Source organism: Lepisosteus platostomus, chromosome 7 (assembly GCF_059453375.1).
Source record: "Lepisosteus platostomus isolate fLepPlt1 chromosome 7, fLepPlt1.hap1, whole genome shotgun sequence".
Lineage (NCBI taxonomy): Eukaryota > Metazoa > Chordata > Actinopteri > Semionotiformes > Lepisosteidae > Lepisosteus > Lepisosteus platostomus.
The window spans coordinates 63,549,620-63,574,507 of record NC_142617.1 but is presented as its reverse complement, the minus strand read 5'-3'; the positions used below and the strand labels follow the sequence as shown (position 1 = coordinate 63,574,507).

Sequence of the window (24,888 nt, the reverse complement as noted above, 5' to 3'; positions counted from 1 at the left end):
CTGTTGGCTGCTGGTAAATTACAGGTGTTGATGAGACGAGAGTGGCCTTGTTCCCCCTGGAAATTCCTAATCCCCCTACCACTACCTGCTATTCAGCCCACTCTCTCTCTTGCGTTCTCATTCACTACACAGGTAGTGAGAAAGGATCCTCTTTTGTAAAGGACATACATTGAATTCAGCACTGAAAACGGAAAGGGCTCCTCTTCAGGTAAAGCCAAGCATTTTCTGTCGCCTCTCAGATCGCTTTTCTTTTGAGCCAAACAGGTGGTTAATTGTATTCGCTGGTTTCTATGGAAGATCAGATGTGTTGGTTTTTTCAGGTTGATTTTTTTTTTATTGTATAGCTTTGTTGTGGTCTCCCTCATAATCTTTTCTCATTTTTTTGTCTGTTTGAATACTATGCAAGGATTTGTGTTGTTGTTGATGTAGCTGTGAGTGATGGAGGATGGGCACTGAGCGGTTTCCCTCTTAGCAACAGGTGAACAGCAACCTGATGCAGTTGCTAAGGGCCAGGAGATGAAAGGAAATTCAGACCCTAAAGCCATATGATATAGTCGGCTTTCCACTCTTGTCCCCTACAGAAAATGTATTCAGCTGCCTGCATTTTCTGTCAGGTTTCACCTGTTTAAACTGTAGGCGCTTGATACATTTTTCTGTCTGTTATGAACTGCATACAAAAATGCATTCATCATTTTCTGTTTAGGAAGGAGGCTTTCATTGACGTAAGACACTGATCTTTGTGCATTATTCCTGCCTTCAGCGTGGTCGCCTCAACAAAACAGCCCATTTGCTCAATAAGAATATAACATGCAGTACACAGCCTGTGGAACAGGTGCCGTCTCCATTTTTAAAAACACAGTATATTTTAAAGGTGAGTTTTTAGTGGTAATTACGCCACTGGGATGCGATGTTTTGTTATGTTTTAAAAGGCTGTTTTTCTCTAGCTAGACTATGCTGTATTTTAATCCTTCTCAAAAGAACAGCATTTAGTGTAATTAAAAGAATGCGTGGTTGTGATGTTGTATGTCTCTTCAAAATGATTGCGTTTTTCTGATTGAATTAGGCGCAGACTCTTTGAATGTCTGATTTAATCAGGGTTACAGTCCTGTGTCCTATCTGGGTGGCTGGGATTAAAGTCCACCCCTTGATGTGTGCCAGTGAACAGTGAATCAAGTGCTATTTTTGCACGACCTGCAACATTAAAGCAGTGAACAGACATACCCTGTGCACAGACAGTTGAAAGCTGTTTCACCTTTCTTTCCACACTTCCTGTCAGATCTTGGGGAGTGGGTTGTGGGAGGCAGTTATATTCACTGTGTTATTTTTAAAGTGCACGTCAAGTGCATTTTCAGGCAATAGGCTTTTCCATAATATTTGACCATAAACACAAAAAGTACATGTAAAAATGTTTTTTATCATTAATGTAGATGAGAATATTTCATGTTCTGCTGAATACATTTGCGGTTGCATCAGTATAGTTACAAGGACAGGATAGGTTTTTAGGCATTGGATTTAGACAGTAATAAGAGATACATTGGCTTCCTTTATTCAATATACTCAAAACATCTCATGACAAGCTTTTCACCTAGTAGATACAGTCTACTTCAGATATTAAGTAAAAGTGTTTTTATATTTGGAATGTCCAGTTTATAAAATATTAACAGCACAATCTTAATTAAGAACTCAATACTTGTAAAGCTGAGAAAAACTGCATGGCTCTTTTTGTGGGGCTCCCCTGCAATCCTGGATTGGATGAAGTGGTTAGAAAATGGATAGATGGCTGTTTAACTGCCATGCAGATTGCAATGCCCTCAAACACCTTTTCTTCTGAGATTTTCAATTTTCACTGAACTCCAGTGTTTTCAGCAGCTCAGCAGAAAGATCGATCGAACTGCTGTTAAGAAGAATCGATGTTAATGTTAATACTACAGGAAACATATTTTGAAGCGTTCACTCTTAAACAGTTCTGTTTTCTCCTCTCGGCTGGAATTTTGTAGTACTTATGTTTCCCCACATGTATTTTGTTGTCTCCCTGCCTTTTTTTTCCTTGTGGAAACCTCCGTTTCCAAAGGTGCAGTCTTCCCTGTCATTAAAAGACCACAGCTAGCGTGAGGTTACAGTAAACTGGCAGCGGTTTTTCTTGTGTTGTTTTGTTTTGACAACAGCATTAGTCACGATTTGTGAGGACAGAGTAGAGAAAACCTCAGAATGGAAGTTCTAGCTTGATTCGCAGAGTAACTTGTAGTCGTGTTGGTTTCTAATCTCCGAAGCCGCAGTGGCAGTCATGAATGATCCATACCAGTTTTGGCTGCTTGGCACCTTTCAATTTGGGACCTCAAATGTGGTCAGTCTGGGAAGTTACAGGGGCCAAGGAAACTGAATTAAAGGCAGTGTTTGGTTTTCTAAAATCAAATTTTTAATCAGAGCTCCTCTGTAATTAGAGATGCAGTGCTTACAGCTTGATTTGCTGTAGGCCCAGAGGATTGCTTCCTGTTAAGCATTTGAGCAGGCTTGTGTGGTTCCAGTGAAAGCTCAATGCAAACTGTGTAACCATTCACAAGTTTGACAGAACTATTTTGACTTGAAGTAATTTAAAATGCCTGATAACAGTTCTGCTTTGTTGAAGTAGTGGATTTCTTGTTTTAATTTTTAATAAAAGCCCACCATTTAGTTGACACGGGTCTAATTCAGATTCCTGAGCATAAAAATGACTTGTTTAGCAAGGCTGACCTGCCATTCTTGTCCAGATTAAAGGAGAGGGTGTTTCATGTAATTCAGACATGGGATGCTTCTGTATCCACAGACTTCTTGATTTTTCTGACATGATTAGACCTAACAAGAGCCAAAAGCATTTTCAGTTAAGTTGACAGTTGGCCAGGAGTCCTGTTGTACTTCACTGAGTATAACATGAGTGTGAAGGACTATTTGTTTTTGTAGAGAGATCTGTATGGAGATCGCAGTCCATGTGCTGCTGTTGGCCACGCTGATGCGAGGACCAGGTTGCCCTTTTGAGGTGTTTCTTCATCTGTTCCAACAGAGGCGGACGAGCTTGGAGCCACACGCAGCCTTTCGTCGCTGTGTGGTTGTCACTGTTCTGAGCGGCCGCGAGCAGACAGATTGGCTTGCTTGCTGGGGCCGATAGTGAAGGTGGCGTGCTGGACATGGCGGAGAGTGCGAGGAGGCGCTCGGAGATTTACACCTGATCCCTTAGATTGTGATTAATAGCCGCGTCCCCCTGCTAGCCTGGCATCTGTGTGAAATAGATGTCCTGTTTCTCCCCGGCACAGCTTGCAAAATGCAGCACTTAGAGTGAATAAATCAAAGGATCCCTTGATCATGAGGCAGGCTCATTAAAAAGCTGTAACCTGCATTTATAATATTTGACATGGGCAGTGGCACAGTACCGTCTTCCTGTTGTAGCATTTTGTTTTCATTCCTTTCAAAAAGGGAGTTTAGAGCCACCCCAGAGCCTGCTCTTGTGTGAACATCATCGGGAGTTGGTTTAGGATTATTTATCCGGAGTTTTCTCAGCTCCTGGCAAATGTGACTTTGGTGCCCACAGGCCCAGTGGCACTCCCCCAGACTTTCTGTCCATTGTCATTTTTCCTGTGATGTACAGGGATTGTTGCTTTGAGCAAAGCCAGAAAGGATTTTTGGTTTCCAAACTGGGTGGTTGTATCATAAAAAGCAAGTCCAAATTCTAAATTGAAAAAGAAATAACAAGGGAGGTTGGCATTTTTCTCAGCAGTTGGCTTTCCTGATCTGAAATCAAGGGTCTTGTGGTATAGTGAAAAAGCAAACAAAGCTATTAAGAAAATTTGAGCCTATTACTAGGCAGGCCTCTTGGGGAGAACTGTGTGAAAACGATTGAACTTGTGACTTCCTGAATGCCAAAAACATGGGAGGGCAGCAGTCCAATATAGGGCCTTGGGCAACATTAACTGTTCTAATGGGGCTGTAGAGACAAGTAAGGGTATTCTGTTTCTCTCATAGTAAGTGGAATTTATTGTCCGAATTTGAATTTAGTTATCAAGCATTTGTCATCAATGTTCATAATTCATCCTCTGTAAGATAATGATATTCCAGACTGGGATGGGAGTATTTGTGTGTACTATTTCAATTAGTTTATTAGTTTATATGTTTTGAAAATGTAATGAAAGGAGTTTTGTTGATGCTGTGGAAACTGTTAGTCCAATGGTTATTCACGAAAAGGTAAACACTCTAAAACGTGCTCTCGTTCTAGTTTCCTGTGTTGAGTAACTGCACAATGAAATTGCCTTTGCTGTTGTATTTGAATAAAGGTTCATGCTGTCGTCACGCAAAGAATCGTACTGTATTTCTCATAGATCTAGTTTTTTTCTGCAACGTGTCTTTCAGTTATAACAGCCAGACCTGTGCGTTTCCCAAGGCGAGCTCTCAGGTTTTCAGCACTATTCGTTAGGAATGCATGAAAGCCAGCGTAATTTCTCTTTCCTGTTGCGCTGTGCAGACATGGCCACTTGTGCAACAGATGTATTTCCATACTGTTGTTTCTGGCCCTGCTGAGAACATCCTGGCCTTAGGCTTCCTTCTCCCAGCAGCTCGCACAGGCTGTTATTGGATGCCAGAGACGTGATGCGTGGCACTTTTGAACTCTCAATCATTCTCGCAGTCAGCTATAGTAGGATATGCAGGAACTCCGTCGGAATTGAAAAATGCAGACATTGGAAGCCGAGCTCTTGGGAATTACATCATTTCTTGAACGCCCCTCTCTCAGGAAAGTGTTTTTGACAGCAGAGTTCAAGTGTCATGACTAAAAAAAAAAATGGAAGAAGGCTAGAATGGCTTTTGTTAATTAACATGAATTTGCTTAGCTTCCAAGACTTCATTGTTTATTTGTGTAAGGAAAAAATCTTTCTTTTCCCCGTCTTGAGTCTCATTGCTTTACATTATCTTGACTGATTTTAACTTTATGCACAAGCCCGATCTTTAAATGTTTCATGGCTTTGACTATGTGTACGACTGTGGGTTAAAGGGGATACTGATGCTCTTTGTTTTCCACACCTTTCAAGACCACCAGTCCTCTTTCAGGAGACTTTTTCTAGTAAACAGACTAAACAGAACTGTTTTTGACCATTTGTACAGCATGTAGTCTAATGTTGGGAAATGTATGTAAGGCTCTGCTTAAGATTTGCATCAGTACAGGGTAAAGTGTAAAATAATGTTTTTGTTTTCTGAGATAAACTTAGAATTTAGTTGGTTTCTGATAAATTTTCCATAATACCTCTTGGTTGTTTTTCCCTCAAAATTTTTCTTTACTATCTGGGACTGAAAAGCTCACGTTCTGTGATCAGGCTTGGCCATACTGTGTCAGGAAGCTGTATTTTGTGAATTGTCACCACTTTTCAGACTTCAATCCTAACATAATCCTGACTAAAACCATTGAGCTCAACTTCTTAATCCCAGTTTTAGTTAACAGCAAGTTAACACCAAGACTTAAATCCTTTAAAATGGTGGATCACTTATACAGTGGCGTACGGCGAATTTGTCTGATCACCTTGATAACAGGCATGCTCATCTTGCACAAAAGATCTGCCGACTACCAGCTCATAGGGAAGCAAGAGAATTTCCTCATTTTAGAATCCAGTGACGTTCTATTATTGTATAACAGAAAAGTATCCTCTTTATGTACCGTTCCTTACTACTCAGCTTTGCAACTGAGCATATTTGAAGCTCAGTTAATTTAAAAAAAATGTTGTTTGGTGAATAATTTTCCAAAATTAAGTTTTGGAAACCACCCTCAAAATGTGACTGAGAAATTCATTTATTGTGCTGGGTTGACACTACACTACGTAGGAGTGAGAGCTGTACATCTTTTTGTCAGTTCGTAATGTTCCATCATCCTTATACAAACATGTATAACATTTGCTTGGCTTTTTTTATAAATTAGACAAGCCTTTAATATACTCTTTCCCTCTTGCAGATTTCCTGCAGGTACCACAAAATACCACATTCTCTTTGAACATAGCTTATTTTGTGGTTGCCTAGGGGGCATGTTCATTATTCAAAGACTTTTTTGTGTTTTTATATTAGCATCTAATTACGTCAGATACTTTCTAACACTTAAAAAAATCCTTAAAGGTAAGAGCCTTGAAGGACCATCTTCAAAACCTCCGCTAGCTGCAGTAAGCAGCGGCACCTCCTGTAATTAGAGATCCTACTCTTGTCTCAATTCATTAGGGATTTTGTTGCTTTAGGTAAACACCTTAGGGACACTACCACACACATAACAATTGAGTTTCCCCTGTTTGCCAACTCTGACAAAAAAGCTCTTGATAGCATTTGCCTTGAAAATGAGTGGAAAGGCAGGTAGGCAAATTAATTACCTTTCAGTTTTTATGGTCTTGTTGGAAAGATGGGTAAAGAAGGCTTTTGTACATAATAAAACCAGCAAACCTAATGGGTCAAAGGATAAGGACTCCTTTCTTTCCATGTCTGTAACAGAATGAGGAAACTAAGATGAATCTGAAATCAAAACAGACCTATTGCAAAACTCTATTCAGGTCCAGGAGGGCTTAGTTTGGTTCCCTGCTCCTCCTCACGGGGTGTGTGTGGGGATTTCTTGCCTGACTCACCTAGTTTGTGCATAGTGTGAGAGACTCACTATAATTTTTAGGGACAGTATAAAGTGACCCCATTTAATTCATTGTTCATTTTGTTGCTTATCCTCTCCTGTTAGGAGCAGTTCTATGGTATTGCAGCTGCCTGTGTATTTTGCCATTCTGCTCCCAAAAGATGCATGACACATTTTTGACTGGTAATATTAAACAACTTTAAAAAGAGCTTTTGTGAAATGCTTAAATTAAATTTCCAGTTTTATTTTATTTGACAAAAAGGCGTTCATTAATGTCATTTTTTTTTACAAAAAAATCTTAACTTTGCATAATCCTGGTACCACTTAGGGATCCACAAGATCTAAAGATTAAACAGTTGAACAGTACCACTCTGGTTTATGTGGAGGCAAACCCCGTTAGAACACTTTGTAGGGAAAATCAATTACTTCATGCTAGACCTTGGTAAATCCAGAAAGAGTTGTGGCTATATAGAACTGGAAATGGAGCAGGCAATGGGTTTCAGTTTGCCAAGTTGGGAATAACTAGGGTTAGTAAGAACCCTAAATTAAAGACTTTGTGCTCGTATCTGTAAATATGTTTAAAATGGAGACTTAAAGAGCAACACTTACAGAAGCAGATTAACTGAAATGAGAAGTTTGCCAATGTACAGATGATCAAGCACATTTATAATGAATTTATCCCTGATTGTTAGTTTTTAGCCAGTCAACAGTGACATTAGAGTTGGAGGGTAATGTTCCACTACATTTTCAGAAGCCTGTGAGGATGTCCTGCAGCATGTGGTCAAAGCTGAATGGTCAGGTGATCATATACCACCGGCAAGTGAAGGCTTCCCTAAGAGAGCTGGTCTTCTGCCTGAAAGAAGAGCAGATTCTTCTTGAGTTTATTGCAATAGAACTGGAGAGCTGGAGGGACTGGAAGCATTATGACCACGTTTTGAAGTGGTCAAGAGTTTGTGTGTTGTTTGTGGATTGCAGTTCAGAGCATCACTGTGTCGCTTTAGTGTGAAGCCGGTAAGCAGCTTGGCTACCTGGCAGGTAATGGTTATGGACTGAAGATGGTCCTTTTAAGTAGAGCTCCTAAGTGAGCTGGGCTTTTGTTTTCGGTTTGGACTGATTTCCTCCACGCTGTAAATTAACTGGGCATGATGGGTTTCTGAGGCCCTGTCTGATGCTGTGCCCCAAGTGGTGTGTCTCGCACGTTGCCAAAATAGATTTTTTGAGATAGAAAATAGGGAGGGTGAGGCCTCTGTGTACAGCCCTTCAGACTCTTGGTAAAGAAACTGTGATGCAGTGGTGAAATAGATCATGCACCCCACCTCTGTGGCTTGCCCACAAAACCCATTTTCAATTTTAACGTCTATAAACACAGAAATACTCATGTGACGTATTTTTTAGAAATACAAGTAAATTCCCTCAATAAAATGGGAAAAAATCAGAATGCGGAGAATGTCAGGCCATTGTGCAGGAATGTGTCTGGATCAAGAATGCCCTGTGACTGTCTGACGAATGCAGACACAGCAGTAGGCTGTGGTGTGGGAGCCTGTAGATATCACCCACAGTGTGGAGAGCTTCTTTGTCTTTCACTGACCCCAGTTCAATGCCTGGGTCTTTCTCACAGGCTGCTAATTGAAAGCAGGCTTGTTGCGGGGTGATTACCTGCTTCCTCTGCTTCACAGGCAGCCAGCCTCTGTAATTCTTGTGTTGTAAACTGACACCAAACCATTAACCCTTTCATGGAAGAAAGAGGTTTCTGTATGAGTCAGAGGGAAACTGAAAGTATATCCTGAGTACTCTGGGAAATGTACCCAGACTTTCACTGAGTAAGACTGTGAATTTTCTGAGTATTAATATTGCGTGGCAGCTGCTACATGATACTTCAATACATCAAGCATCCCTTATCCACTGTTTCATACCTATTGCCACTTACGTTTGTTTGCTTAATGATGTACAAAGGCTGTTTTTCACCTTTAATTTACTTGGTTTACTGTGTAAATGCTTATTTCAAGTACGTGTGTAGTTACATTTTCTCTTCTGTCTTGAAGTCAATATTAGAGGCACTTTCTCTCATCCCACATTCCAAAGGCAAGCTCTGTTCTCGTGCCAGTTCACTGTGATAACCAAGTGGAAACAGAATTACAGTGCATTATGGATAGCAGATTTAGACTGTTGTCATCCATAGGAGCAGAATACCTCAGAAAACATTTTCTGGGATGGGGGGGGCAATCGTTTTCATTTTCTTATGTTACGCATTGCTGCCCTTGATCATTGAGCCCTCGTGTGTGTACCCCAGAAAAGCAAAATAAGGTTTGTATTACTGCTGTAGTGCTAGAACAGCACATCACATTATTATGACTTTGGAAGGAGTGATGCTTCAGATTGGTTATGTTTTCGAACCTAAAAAAGATTTTACCCTCTTTTCTGAAGTTGTTTTTCCACTGCAGAAAAGTTCATAAACCTTGTCTAGAACTGGGAATGTGGCACAAGATTGTCTTCATTGGCTAAAGAACATAATTCACAGGATCCAAAATGTCTGGTTTGTTTTAGGTATCTAAGGCTCCTGTATTGTATATTTAGCTGTTATTAATTTATTTGGCTGGCGCTTTTATCCAAAGTGAGTTACACTTTCACCCATTTATACAGCTGGGGATTTTGTTGAGGTATTTTGTTGAATTTAGCTGAGGTACTTTTCTCAAGGGTACCACAGCAGGGTTCCACCCATGAGTTGAATACACAACCAGCCCAGAGCCTTAACCCTGACTCCACACAGCTGCTGTGTTTGTCGAGAACAATCACCGATCACCTCAATAGTGGTTAAGTGAATCAGTTTTCATCATAGAAAGTCTTGTTCCTGTATACCATGGTGACTCTTTTGTTTATGTTGTATCTGTCTGGTAGTGTAACTTCCCACATTACATGTGTGCATTCCTGCTCTCTAGTCAGGAAAACAAGTTGAGCAATGAAGGTCTGTGTCCTGACACTTACCTTTTATTTCTACTCTTCACCATAACATCAAGGAAATGTTAACTACTTATTCTTAGGAAACATTTCTGATCTATTTAGCTTATAAAAGTAAAAAATAAATCAATGAATGTCATACCAGAACTTATGAGAAAATCTTCTAGCAAGAGTCTGTTTTCAGGAACCACTGCAGGGACAAATTCTTCTCTTTTGTCTTTTTGCCTTCTTTACATTTTCTAGAAACACATGATCCTTGAGGTCTTGGTCACTGTGACCTGTTCAGGTGTAACATGCAGCAGTAAAAAAAAACGTTTTGTGTCTTGAGACACAATGAGAGTTTTCTAGGGTGTGTGGTGTTATATTATCTTATTGTGCTTCATTATTCAGAAAGGTCAGCTGAAAATTGCACACACTGGCCTTCAGCATTTAACAAGCTCCGCAGCATCTGCTGGGTTAGGTCACACAGGGAGAATCTGTGAATGTCTGGGCATTCATTTGGGAAGACACTGGTTCTCCTCCATTCACTTTCAGTTTCTGGTTTTAGCAGTGAGACAGCTGAAAGGGGCCATTTGGATTTCTAGGGAATAAAAGAAGCATTGTTTCTGTTGCCAAAAGATGATGAAACAGGTACAGATTGCAGTTGTTCACACGTCAAAAAGCAATCATTGTCAAAATGAACATTTGTTTTTTTCACCCTACTGAGACAGGTTAGTTTTACCCTACTGATGATGTGTTGTTGCAATAGTAATCCTGCTCAGTACGAGAGGAACCGCAGGTTCAGACATTTGGTGCGTGTGCTTGGCTGAGGAGCCAATGGTCTGTGGGATTATGACTGAACGCTTCTAAGTCAGAACCCTGCCTAAACGCCTAAACACCCTACTGGATAGAGGTAGTATATGACAAAACTGTGATGAAGCTGTTCTTCTTCCGAGTCCAGTCAAGGAGAGGGACTTGAGTCCTAATAGAGTATTGGGTTTTACAGCCTTCCTCTGCTGTGGTGCTGTAGGTTAACCACCGGTGGGTCTGTTTTTCTGTGCCCCGCAGATGGAGTCTCCGGTCTCCACCCCTGCCCCTCCCCCGCTGCACCTCCTGGCTCCAGCTGGGAACAATGACATCGCCTCCCCCTGCGAGCAGATCATGGTCCGGACACGCTCAGTGGCTGTCAACACCTCTGATGTTGCCTTGGCAACAGAGCCCGAATGCTTGGGACCCTGTGAACCCGGGACCAGTGTCAACCTGGAAGGCATCGTCTGGCAGGAAACAGAGGATGGTAAGTGCTCGTTGAAGAGTGGGGTTACTCCTTTTGGCTTGGCAGGAAAGCACGGAGGTGCCTATATGGCAGCTGGGTCTGTCCATCTATTTCTGCTCCTAAGTTTCTGATGTATTGCTTCAGAATCCTTTAACAAAAATGGTTACTTGGGTCTGTCATCTGTTTATTACAGAGGAGATTGTTCCAGGTGGTTTCAGAAAATGGTTGAAGTGGCAAACTATATAATCCTAATTGGGTTTATGAACAGAAACGTAAATGGTAACTAAATCAGATTTCTAAATTGATAATCTCTCAATACTGAGAGTGGGTGACATATTGTTAAGCAGATGTTCGTCGATCTGCACTGTCGAACGTCGGAATATTACAGTGTTAAACTGAATTTTACTGATGTAATTCTTCTTAAAAGTCGTGTTTGAAAATAAATCTAATTTAGAAGCGGTTTTGTCAGTGTGCTTTGATAAACTACTGAAAGAAAAATTGCCATATGGCATCTTTATATCAGTTTAAGATTTAGAGTGTGTGGTACACACCTCCTGCTGTAGCAGTGGCTCGAGGAAGATGATAAGGTTCCCTATAGAGCTGATAGACCATTGTGGGCAACACCAGCGCAGCAGGTCTCCTTCAAAATGAGCAGCACATGAGCCATATCTCTCACTCACGTGTGATTCCAGGAGATGATGCATGCAGCTCTCCTGGAACAGGCAGGCAGACTGTCTTTGTGTTGTAATGTGCTGCTAAGCTCAAGTAAATTGCTTTTCATTGTAGAATGATCATTGTCACCTCATACCTCACTCGCCCCAACAACCCTTTGTCTTTTTTTATCTGTTTTGGTTGGAATCGGCTCCAGTGATTTTACTAGGCTTCTTTTAAAAATGCCACCCGCCAGTACCTAGGCCCTGTGTCGTGCACCACAGGGAAAGCAAGTGAATTGTGCAGCAGAGCTGGGTAGTATTGGAGAGACTCCCACTGCTGGAACCTGAATTTAGAAGTTAACAGACTCCGGCTGGTGTCTTATGTAATCCTATGGTATTATCTTTCTTTTTTTTGTTGTTGTTGTGGTTATGCTGTATAGCTAAGACAAAAGATGTTAATGCTGGTCAGTCTGAGTAAATCATATGCGCAGTGTGTAATCTTCAAAGAACGTGGCAGTGGGATCCTTCGGCCTGCACACAGGCTCTGCATTCGGAGTCTGCCCCCAGCCTGAGGTTTGTCAGCGCAGATCCGGGCACTCGTGTCTGTGCGAGAGGCAGCTCCTCTTCTGTCTTCGCACTGGGGTCTGCAGCAGGACGGAGGGGTGCTCGGCACAAGAGACGTTGTATGTATGGCATTGGCCACCAGCCAGCGACCCTGCTTTGCTCCCTGCGAGACTTCAGCTTTCCATGACGTCAGCATGGTGGACACCAGGCCTGGGCTTCTCTGGGCCTGCCCCGTGCCCCCTGTGGGAGGGATTGCTTCGCTACCCCGGGTGGTGGGTTTTAACTGGCAGCGAGGGGGTCCGTGTGTGCTGTGGGGGAGTGAGGCCTGGCAGTGTCTTCCCCCCAGGACCTGGCGTCTCGGTGACAGGCGTGGGGGTGCGGGGCCGCTCAGGCTGCAGTGGAGCAGGCCGCCCGCCGGGGAAAGGCCCTGACACGCACCGCATGCTTTTCTCTCGCCTGCTTTTCAACAGGTTGACTTGTGTGTGTGTGTGTGTGTGAGCAGTCTCAACCTCTCTGTCCACCTGTAGAAGTCCTGTCCCCAATGGGTTATCCTTACGCAGCAGGCCTGCTGTACGTCTTCGGACTTATTCCGCAAAGGGGGCGACTGTTGAAATCTTGGGAAATCTTGGGACCGTCACATTAGATCACCACAGATAGATAATTTTACTGTATTTTTGAAAAGGGAGAGAAAAATGATCAGTATTGATAAAAAATACTATGTATTGTGATCTTCATACTGTAAAGGGTTCCAGATTAATATTTTAGTTTAATATTCAAGGGTTTTGCAAGTGTTGGGGAAACTCTTCGGATTTGTTTTCACTTTTCTCTTGGTTCCATTGATACATTTCCAACATTAATCACTGTTTACACTTCACTAAGAATCCTGTGGCACAGTGAACTTGCAGTTTTGCTGCTGTCTTGATTTATTCAGCCCACACTGCTGTTTTGGCAGTAATAGAAGTGATGGGTTGTTAGGCTTTAGTTTCAGCCACATGGAGTTTCATCCTCCTCCCAGGTATTTTGAGCATCTTGTCAGGTGCAGCTGTACACTGAATTTAGTTTTGCTTTCCATACCACAATGAAACATTTTCTACACAGTGAAGTTCTACTCTAGACAGTGAGCAACTATAACTGTGTACCTATTAGGAGATCTTCTTTTTCTGGGGTTTTGACAACCAATCCTCAAGCTACATCATTTGATAACCAATTTCACAGATCTTTAGGAAAGCAATGAAATAGAGAGATTTCGCTTTTTAATCTAAAGAATAATGCTTTTGTATCAGTCTAGGACCTGTAGAGGGAATCAACATTAGACTTGCACTCAGTTTAAAAAGAAGGTCTGAGACCAATCTAATTATAAATGGATGTAAAATGTTGTTTTGGACCAGGAAAAGACGGAACTCCCTTTGATTCCCTTGTGTATTGTAGTGTTTTTTGTTTTGCCACGTTGTTTTTTGAGGTTCCAGGTGTTTGATTTAATTAAATCTACGATTTTACCCTTTTTTCTGTGAATTTGTCTTTAAGCAGTGCCATATTTGTCCTTTCCCAAAATGTTGTCTTTTCGCACTCAGTATTTAAACAATGGTTTGTGGCTGAAGGAGGACTTCTGTATCTGAGCAGTCAATAATGACTGAGTTCCTCTGCCCCAGGTGTTCAGTCCCACAAACTGGCCAGTGCTGCTGTGTAGGAAGAGTGGTAGGTGCTGGTGTCTGGAAGATGCAAGGATGTTAACAAGACTTTTGAAGATGATTGTCCTCAGAGGTGGACAGAAGGGCATGTTCATAAAGCACGAACGCTCTTGAGGCCTGCATGCTGCTGCTTTAAAATGTTAGCCTGACACGTTTCCAGGCTCACTGCTTCCAGTGAAAGCCTTCTAGTAGTTCTTCTGCTGATGCAAGAGAACATCATTGCACTTTTACAAAAAGTCCTCTGGTGCCAGGGTCCTGATGTGAACCTATTTCTTCATGACGCTCAGTGTGCCTGCTTTGATCTGCCCAGTCTTAAAAAAAAATCTTGGTCCAAATTTAGCAAGTGTAACACTCAAGAAAAGTCATGAATAATGGTGTCAGCATCTGCCATTATAGTCAACTTGTTTAGGAGCTGCAGTACTTTTTCAGTTTTTATTGTGTATATAATGTTTATTATCCTTTGAAGTTGAAGGGTTAGGAGTGAGGGAATTTAGCTTTCTGTCCTTCTTTATTATTACACTGCATGTTAAAATATTTATTAAAGGAAGTCCAGTTGAGGTTGATTTTTTCAGACGTCGAAAACGTTTGAGCTTTTTTGAAAACGTGCCTCGAACTCCTGTGTTAAATCAGACACCCGGCTCTCGCCAGGCAGTTCTGAAGGCACGACTGGTTCTTCTCAGCCTCCTCATTTGTACTTGAATAGTGTAAATGAAGATGGATATTTTGGCAGCGATAACGCACAAAAATACATAAAAGGCAGAACACATCGAGAGTGCATGGAAGATCTCACAGCTGCTTGCACTCACTCTTGCCCGGCACTTGGCCAGTTTGGTTCGACTGTGCTGCCTGTGGTTAGGCCTCGGTCCTGGTCTTTCTCACTCACAGTTGGTTTCTTTCCAGTGGTGGATGTGGCTGTTTTCCAGAACGCACGCAGCTAGCCACACAAGACAGATTTGGAATGGAAATTGATTCTGGCCAGAGGCAGGCCCAATTTTTCCGTTGTTGACATCTTCATTTTTTTAGCGTGCAGCAAAAAAAAAAAATGTTCATAAAAAGCAACAGCAGAAGCATGTGTTTATAATCGATACAAGGTGTCGAAATTTGAGTAGCGCCTTGCACGTGTCAGAAACTGCCTTCATCCTAACTCGCGCCCATTCCTCCACAGCTCTGTAAGTGCTTAAGGTTTCAGCGAAATGCGAAATGGATTCGTTTTTAAAGCTCCTGGTTTATGTTAGGTGTGAGACAGTAAGTGAGAGCAGAGTCATTCCCGGTTTTTCCAGCCCAACAGCTTTACAAAAGAAATCTCTGGCTCGGTTTCTGAACATCACAGTTCTCTGTAAAATAAAGAGAAGGGACCTCTCCCACCACCTTTTTGCTGCATTAAACTTGAATCATGTTTTTGGATCTACCGTGTGTGAAGATTTTTTTCATTTTAGTTAGGAGCAAATTTCTGTTTTAATCCCATGAGGCTGATTTCTTGTCTTATGTCTGAACTAGACATCCTTGGAAAACCAGTTACAGCGGCCTCAGTAGTCGCACAAGTTAAAAACTCCAGAAGAACCTGTGATTAGGAAAGCAGTTTTCTTCTTTTATTTACATTTTTTATTCTAGCTGGGCTTGGCCATTCTCACTAACCTCTTTGCCACGGGAATTACACGAGTGCTACAGGGATGTTTTGTGTGTGTGGCATTTCACCAAACAGGGTGTTGTGTAGTCCTGTTTTTCACACAAAAAATCCCACAGAACACATCTTAAATTAGTCAATAAGTCATGAATAAAATAGAAAGAGTGCCACTGATGACGTAAACTGTTCCTTTTAATTAAGCAGGAAAAGGCTTATTTTCAGCTGGAGGTCGTTCTTTAACGGTTGGTACTGGTAATTGTTTCAGTTGGAAGTGTGTATGAAATGACAAAGATCCGTCTCGTCACCAGCGTTGACTGCCAGCCAGCAGTGATGTGAAAAGGCATTGTCCAAATAAAATTAAATGACTAAAACCACAGTGGCAGGACTGTAGGGGTCAGTTCACAGACTGCTGGCCTGCAGACTTGGCTCGTTCAGGTGCTGCAGGGGGGCTGTGAGTGAAGACTGAGCCGCCTAATGAAACTCCTGATGGGCAGATGTAGCTGGTGACCTGAGGGTCCAGCCTGCTGAGATCTTGTCAATTTTTAGTATCATTAAGAGCTTTTTGATGAAAGTCTAACATGTTTTTTTCCTGCCAACTATACGGCTTTTGCTCCTTCTAGGGGATGGGAAGGAAGAGATTTTAACAAAAGCCCATTTTCACTTCAAAAACATTAGGGCAGCTGGCTATTTTTGAGCCAACCAGAGAGACGACAGTCTTCCTCTGAGCCAGTATGATCTGGGAAGCTCTAATGAGTTTAACAGAAGGAGGGCTTCCGAAAATCTGTTCCTCTAGTGACCCCAGACACTGGGGGGGGTTCTTTTCTTATGTGGGTAAATCTCAAGCTGGATTCTCTGAGACAGTGGAGGGCATCTGCAGAAAATCTTGGAAACCATTCACCCATGACAAGCGAGTACATTTGTGCCTTATCAACATTCCTTCTCTGCTTGTCACAAGATCTGGTGCACAGTTGCTCACAGGCAGTCCAGCTCTGGTATGAATGGATATCTTCAGTCCAGCAGTCCTGGTGTTTATAGTATTCTTCTGATTCGGCTGCATGTTTCTTGTCAGTGAGCTTTAGAAAATCAATGTAGTATGACTGAAAAAGTTCCCAGAAAAAGGTCAAGTCAAAATCTTAAGCAGAAACAGACATTAAAATATAACAAGTGAAACACAAAGAACAAGTCAGAAAAGAAATGGGCAAATACACATACTAACTCACCTTGTGCACACAGTCCAAGAATGCTACAATCTGTGATCTGACGCGTAGGTATTCAACAGAGGTGCTATAGGGCTTATGTTTTGTCCCTTTCACGCATTTTATATATTTTATATTATATATATTACTTTTTTCATTACAAAGCAACTAGCTTAAGTAATTAAAAGATTGTTTGGTGCTGTGCTAATAAAGGTGTTTAGGTTGGTACTAGAGTGTGAGTAGAAATGTTACATGCTTACACTTCAGGAACAAATGGTTGTATGGTTGGAAAATGTAAGATCTTACAGCCTCACTCAGGCTAAGTTTGGAAAGTAAGATAAGTGCAATATTAAATTCAGTCACTTTACATGGCTTCAGATATGAATCTATCAGTCCTACCCTTCATGAGCCTCATCTTAAATTTCAGAGAAGTACTGGACAGTGTTGCCTTCATACTTCAGACTGCCTACAGTCTTTATGGCTTGGAAGTGCAATCCCCCTATGCATAAATGTCTCCTGCTGTAAAAAGAAAAACAGTTGGCACGTTTTGTAGAGGTCTAAATCTGATAGTTCACCTATTTTATTCTCGTTTGAACCCCCCTGCTCTCCGTAATCCCTTCAAAAAGGAGTAATCTGTCGCAAGACTAGAGCTGAGGACCCACAGGCCCGTGCTTGGCTGTCTGGAGTAACAGAAGGACCCAGGGGGGGTGAAAAGCCTTGTTTACTTACAGTGCTGCAGGACTGGGGTGTTGAACACATGCTTTGCCCTTGCTGCGTGTCTATGAAGGCCCTAACGGCCGTGTGTGTGTGTGTGGCTGTGTGTGTGTGTGTGTGGCTGTCTGTAAGTGCACACCGCCCCTCGTCTCCTGCACCCACTGGCTGGCACGGTGCCGAGGCAGCCCACAGCAACCGCAGAGCAAACTGAAAGCTGAACAGGTTTTGCGTTACAGAAAAGGAGATGGCGCACAGGGAAGGGGGGGTGGGGAGTAGAAGTTTCCTGAGCTAATAAAAAGTGAATTAGTCTACAGGCTGCCAGCAAAGCATTCCTGTGCCATTAGACACGTTACCTCACTGCAGACTCTTGTTACTTTGGGAGGGCTGAGCTGGCAAACGCAGGTCACCTCCAGGGGAAAGATCTCAAACAGCAGTGAGGCCCGAGGCCTGCAGCCATTGCAAAAGAGAACAGTGTGGGTTTGTAGGGAGCGTTTTGAAATATTCAGTATGTACACACACACACATTTGTGTTTTAGTAATGTATGCAACTCTGGCTGGTCTGGTGTTTTGACTTATTTTTCACTATATTTTGACAGTCAGGTTTGACTCAGACTGAATTACATCTGTATTTGTGATATTAATATTTGAAATTGTAAAGTTAAGAAAGAGATATCCATTCGTTATCCAAGTTTTGTAAGTGGAAAGCAGTTTTGGCAGTGTTGATTATACCTTGTGCTGCTTCTGCTGGCACTTTGTAATTTGGTGGTTTTAATTTCCCACATTTACCTCCAAGAATTAGCACAGCATGTGGTATTTGATCTTTAAACATGCTGTCCCAATGAGCATTTCATTGCCTCTCCTGATTAAATCTGAACAATTAACTTTAAAGCAACACAGCAGGACACAGGTGCTGTGCAAGTCATCACTGTTTTTTCCATTCAGTGAATAGCTGTAGGATTAAGAACAAGTGTCTCTATTTGTAAAGTACCTTAAATCAGATATCTGGAGAATTGTGTGTGTGGCTTGATGTAATGATGAATTCATGTTGGTTTCATCATGTGGGTCTACATAGCTGGAGGTGAAACTAAACCAGCAATCCTGGTCAAGAGCATACCAGTCTGTTATAGCCAAGATAAATGAAACAGCCTATTACTAAAGGATTTTGCAGCTGCTTCTCAGTAGACAAAATTGTCAAGTTTGACAGTTGCTGCCACCTACTGTTAGGAAGCCCTTTAACCAAATCTTTCACTTGCAGAATCAAAGCAGTCAGTCAAGAAGCCACACGGTCCTTCAGAAGATAAATCTGTGCAGGCAGGCTTTGCTCCAACAACTGGAAACACTTTGATATGCTTCAGTGGTTTTCAGTGTGACATAAATAATTTGACCTTTACTGTGAGCCCAGGAAACTGGAAACAAAGGCAGTTGGAGGACACGATCAAAAACATTGTAGAATAAAACAAGTTTTTTTTTTCCAATGAACAGCAGTTCAGTTACTAATGGGTCTGCAAAATTTAAACGAAGTACGCTGCCGAAGTACGCTGCCAAGGTACACTGTTCAAATCATGCTGTTATCAATTAAAAAGGAAAACCAGCTTGTCAGGCATTCTACTGTACTGATTCTGAAGCTAGCAGCCTGATTTTTTCCCTTTTCCATTTTTTTCTTTGAAGGTATTTGCCTACTAAAATGGGATCCCTTCCTTTCATAGCACTGGATTTCTTTTTATAAATGGATTTATTACTGCAAAATATTTCTTAAGTTTTTCTTTTGTGTTTTTTGCAAATGTGCACCAGCAGTTTGGCCCCCAAAACTAAAGGCCTGACAGTTGCTTTGAAGCTGAAAATCCAATTAGTAGCAGCATTTGATACAGTAATGTATGATAGTTGCAATCCTGAGCCAAGAAACCTTGCACACCCTTTTCACTGCGGAATGCTTTCGTTCATGGTGTTATCAAATTAACATTTTTATGTGCACTTTTTAAATTTTTTATAATTTTAAAATGTAAAAGCAGGTAGAAAATGTGATGTTATTATAATTACTAAATTCATTTGAATTTTAATGGGTCAGTTGGCATAATCGGTAACTTTTATTGAAACATTATTATTATTATTATTATTATTATTATTATTATTATTATTATTATTGATGATATAAGCTTCTTTCGAGCTCATGTCATATTTACCTTAGCCTTTATCATCATGAAATGAAGCTTTGAAAGCAGCCACATGGCTGTGTTGTCATTGATATGTTGGAGTTCTTGGTATCAAGTACACTTTGGGCGTAATAACAAACTGGACAAGATTAGTACCTCATGTACATTCCTTTTGGAATCACTGCATGAATGTTTTAAGTCTTATCTTTGCTTGTTTTTCTTTTCCAGGAATGCTGGTTGTCAATGTCACTTGGAGAAACAAGACTTATGTTGGGACTCTGCTAGACTGTACGAGGCACGACTGGGCACCTCCAAGGTGAGGACGCCGAGAGTTGTGTAAACAGAGAATGGATGAAATTCACCTGCCCTTGATAATCCAGCAGAAATATGAAAAGGAATATTCTGGGAATCCCCTCTTGCCCATGTGGTTGTTTGTAATCTCTAAGCAAGCTATGACCTCCTTTCACATTGAAACTCTTTCAGAGCTCTAGGAAGTTGAACTTCATAGTTCTTAGAAAATTAAAGAGAATACTTATTAACTTTGTTTACTGCTATTAGCAATCTTCTTTAAAAAATAATTTCCCCATTAATATTCTGGAATACAAAGAAGAATTTGTAGACAGTACACAGTATTGTTTTTCATTTTTTTTATCAGCTTAGTTTAAACTCATCCAGAAGCTTGAAGCCAGCAGACTGTTTTATAGGAAATCACTGCGACTCTCACTACCTCTTGAGTGGCAGACCGAGTCTTTCCCTATCTTCTGTCTGCTGGAGTATCTTCAGGCATCTGATCGACATTCAGGACAGAAGAATTCAGACTGTGAATAGGGTGGTATGTGATGTGCCGGAACTAAGCAGTTGCTTAGATAAGCGATACAAGGAGCATCACATAGAAATCTCTATTTCTTGTCTGCAGCACTCTTTATATTCAGTTAAAAGCCTCTTGCTGGAATCTGAATTTCAGTAAGGGTGTTACTCATGTGAATGCCTTCTGTAATGATTGGAACCTCAGTTGGGATGCTGATGCATAAAATATATTTTTTCTATTACAAAGTGATTTATATTCAGCTTTCCACAAATAGGTATGAAGATTCAAGATTTCTTTATTTGCCATATACAACAAGTGTATTGGAATGCTTACCCGTTCAGCTGTACCCAGTAACGTTAGGGAAAAAAACAATATGCACAGATGACAAACAGACATGGACAATACATTTAGACAATAGATATTATAATACAGTCAAGACAGGACATACTGCAAACAGTGCAGTACCTTAAAGTGCAGGTGCTAATACGTGCAGGTGCCAGTGTCAGGTGTCAGTGTTCTGATATTGCGATACCTCCTACCAGAACCCAGGGGTGAAAACAGGTCGTGGCCAGGGTGAATTGGGTCCCGAAGTATAGCTTGAGCCCGGTTGTGGCAGCGGGCGAGATATATCTGGTTGATGGAGGGTAGCTCGGTCCCAGTGATTTTCTGCGAGGACCTCACAACCCTCTGCATGGCTTGAAAGATGAGCAGCTATGTAAATGTAGGCATGCTAGGTAGATAAAACCTGTTTCTCCTCAATTTCAGGTTCTGCGAGTCGCCCACAAGTGACCTGGAGATGAGAAATGGCCGTGGAAGGGGGAAGAGGATGAGGCCCAACAGTAACACCCCTGTTAACGAGAACAGCAACTCGTCGGATAACAAGGGCAGCAGCAGCAGCAAGACCCGGGCCGGATCCAATAGCAAGGGCCGGCGGGGCAGTCAGAACTCCTCCGAGCGCCGCACGCCGCCCAACAGCAACACGGAGGACGTCAAGGCCAGCCCATCTTCTGCCAGCAAGCGGAAAAGCAAACCGGCCTCTGACATGGAGCCCAACTCCAGCTCGGAGGACACCAAGGGGAGCAAGCGGATGCGCACCAACTCCAGCTCTAACAGTGGGGCTCCCCCGTCCACCATACCCATACCCACCATTAAAACGGAACCTCTCCCCCCTCCCCTCGACCGGAACTGCCCGTCCCCTGTCCTCATTGACTGCCCACACCCCAACTGTAACAAGAAGTACAAGCACATTAATGGCTTGAAGTACCACCAGGCCCGTGCCCACAATGATGACGATATCAAGCAGGAGATAGATGGTGACAGTGAATACGGAGAGGACTCCACACTTCATCCTGAGCCTGGGAGCTGCAATGGAGCCTCTGTCTCCCAGAAGGGATGCCTTTCGCCAGCACGATCAGTCACCCCCAAAGGCAGAGGCTTTGAAGGTCAAAGCCCATCCCCTTCATCGGGGAAATTTAGCTGTAAGCAGTCCAGCAAGAAGAAGTCTTCCGACACGGATCAGGAAGCTGGTGGGACTCCCATGGATGGCTCTGAAGATGGGCCGTGTCTCACAGATGATGCCAGCAATGACGGCATGGATGACAAGAAAGGATCAGATAAGGACAAGTCCAAGAAGTCTAGCAGCAGTAGCAGCAGCAGTGCCAAGTCTGAAAAGCTACCACAGAAGAGCTTGAAATCGGCCAGGCCCATAGCTCCAGCCATACCTCCTCAGCAGCTATACACCTTCCAAACTGCGACTTTCACCACTGGAAGCCCAGGGTCTTCTCCTGGGCTCACCACCACTGTTGTACAGGCTATGCCCAAGAGCCCACAGCTGAAAGCCATCCAGCCCAAACCCACGGTGATGGGAGACCCCTCTACTGTGAACCCAGCCCTGAGCAGCTCCAAGGACAAGAAGAAAAAAGATAAAAAGAAGAAGGAGGCAAGTAAAGATGCAGACAGTCCTAAGCCTTCAGGGAAGGGGGGTAAACCTGAAGAGGGTAAGAGCCCTTACTCCGAGTCATCCGATCCGGGCAGCAAGAGTGACGGGCTGCTAAATGGTTCCTCAGATTCCCACCAGAGTCGTTTGGCCAGCATTAAAGCAGAGGCAGACAAAATCTACAGCTTCACAGACAATGCTCCAAGCCCTTCCATTGGCGTTGCAAGCCGGATTGACAGTGGGGGGATGGTGCAGCCCCTGACCCCTCTCCACGTGGTGACTCAGAACGGTGCTGACAACTCATCGGTGAAGACTAACAGCCCCGCTTATTCAGACATCTCGGATGCGGGGGAGGACGGGGAAGGCAAAATGGACAATGTGAAGGCCAAGTCTGAGGACCAGGCCATGAAGGAAGGAGCCAAGAAGGCACTCTTCCCAACCCAAACGCCCAACAAAGAATCCCCTTACTACACGAGCTATGAAGCTTACTACTCTCCAAACTACGCCAACCCCAGCCCGGGGGCTTCCAACTCCAGCGCTCCTTTGGCCGAAGGACAGCCTGTGAAAGTAAAGAAAGAGGAGGAGCCGGAGCAGACAGAGGGAAAGGTGAAAATGGAGCTCCAGGAAGAGCGCAAGCCAGAGATCAGCTCCTCCAGCCAGCAGCAGCAACAGCAACAACAACAGCAGCAGCAACAACAGCAACAGCAACAGCAGCAGCAACAACAGCAACAGCAACAGCAGCAGCAACAACAGCAACAGCAGCAGCAACAACAGCAACAGCAGCAGCAACAACAGCAACAGCAGCAGCAGCAGCAGCCTTCTGTCATCCAACAGCGCTCCAGTATGTACATGCAGCCCTTGTATTATAATCAGTACGCGTACGTCCCCCCCTACGGGTACAGTGAGCAGGCCTATCACAACCACTTGATGAACACCAACCCGGCGTACAGGCAACAGTACGAGGAGCGGCAGCGGCAGGCAGTGGAGCAGCACCGAGCAGCGGAGAAGAAGTCAGATGCAGCCCTCAAAGAGAGGGAAGCGTCGATGAAGGAGGATTGGAAGCAGAAGGCCTCCATTCCTCCCACCCTCTCCAAGGCCCCCAGCCTCTCAGATCTGGGCAAGCCCTTACCCCCCAGTAAAACAAAAGACTCTGCTTCAGAGCCAACCAAGTCGGTCATCATCCCCAAGGGGGAAGACTCCTCCAAGATCCAGTCCCAGCAGGCTGAGGGGCTGAAGATGAAGCTGAGTGAGGGGGGCCATCATGGGAAGGAGGTATCTGAGTCCAAATCAGGCCTGGAGTCCAGTAGGCAGCCAGGGATGGAGCAAAGCATGTGGTACAGACAGGTAACCAGTGGGATTTTGGTTGTGGAGTGCAGGGGGTTTCCAGTCCTGGTCCTGGTGATCCACACACCAGCTGGTTTTCATTCCATCAAGCCATAATTAAATAATTGGACTTACGTGAGCTAAGAAGTTGCATCGATGTAATATTTGCATTTTGTTTCTAGTCACAAGTCTGGGATTTTATTTCTCGTACAAAACACAACGGTTGAAGCTCCGATATGTTTAAGAGCTGAGTTCTCATTAATCTTCTTCTTATTAAGTCAGTGAAGGGTTTGGTAGTGGAACTGAGGGCACAGCTGGAACAAAAACTAACAGGTGTTTGGGTCACCAGGACCAGGACAGGGAACCGCTGGTGCAGAGCTAGAAAAGTGAATTTGGTGCCTCAGCCTTACAATTACACTTCCTTTTTCACCATGTGGGTCCCACCCCCGAAAGAGACTGTCTATGTTGGTGGTACTTTTAAAGTCCTGTTTATTTTTACATGTGAAACCTTAACAAAGTGGTACAATAAAATATGTATCACAGGCTCTGATTTAAAGTTTAACTGTCTGTAATTTCAGCTTCTTTCCCGTTGGTCAATTGAGAAATTAGTATTCGTGGTAAATGTCTGAGTGCAATGTGATTTGTTTCCCTTTAACAGTTTACTAATAATAGAATACTGAGTCCAGAAGTAGTCTAATAGAGAATAGAATAATATTTTGAGAGGAATATAGCCTTGGGCACAGAAGTCTTTCTGGCCGATGAGAAGCATGTGAAAATCTCTGTCGTGGCAGTGATTGAATAATGAGCTCGCCTCAAATCAAAGTTTAATGTGAACAAGAGTGAGAGGTCTTTAGGTAGACGCTTTGGAAAAAGATGAGATGAGTGGAGCCCGTGTGGTTCAGTGAAATCGTCAGTGTTCTGAATTTCTTCAGTAGATTTTGAAGGGGATTCAAGTTCTGACGCTGAGGCATTTCTTCTCAGGAGGCGGACTCCAGGCTGTGGCCCTACATCTACCCCAACAAGTACCCGGACTCGCAGAAGCAGCAGCAGCAGCAGGAGGAGGAGCAGCAGCAGCAGCGCTGGAAGGAAGAGCGGGAGAGGGAGAGGGAGCGGGAGAGGGAGAGGAAGGGCAAGGAGGAGAGGTCACGGCCCAAGGAGACGGCAGCCAAGGAAGAGAGCAAAGAGAGCATGGACCCCCGGGCGTCCATGCCCTCCTCCGAGGAGCACCGCGGGGCAAGCAAGGACCCCCGGCCCACTGCCCACATGCAGTTCTCCTCTCCACTGGCACAGCACCAGTCCTACATGCCCTACATGCATGGGTACCCCTACGGTCAAGGCTATGACCCCAACCACCCTGGGTACCGGGGGATGCCTTCCGTCATGATGCAGAACTACCCAGGTGAGAGGGTGGG

The 24,888-nt window shown here is 43.3% G+C and overlaps 1 protein-coding gene across 6 annotated transcripts in view; it reads left to right on the top strand.

Moving 5' to 3' along the window:
* Positions 1–24,888, top strand: part of LOC148659463 (zinc finger protein 609-like) — a 110,798-nt gene that overhangs the window by 78,567 nt on the left and 7,343 nt on the right. For all 6 annotated transcript variants that reach the window (XM_088641727.1, XM_088641725.1, XM_088641726.1 and 3 more), the window contains 4 exons: positions 10,616–10,841; positions 19,638–19,725; positions 20,983–23,497; positions 24,458–24,875. In XM_088641727.1, the coding sequence (XP_088497853.1) occupies positions 10,616–10,841; positions 19,638–19,725; positions 20,983–23,497; positions 24,458–24,875 (3,247 nt within the window). The remainder of the gene's footprint in view (positions 1–10,615; positions 10,842–19,637; positions 19,726–20,982; positions 23,498–24,457; positions 24,876–24,888) is intronic.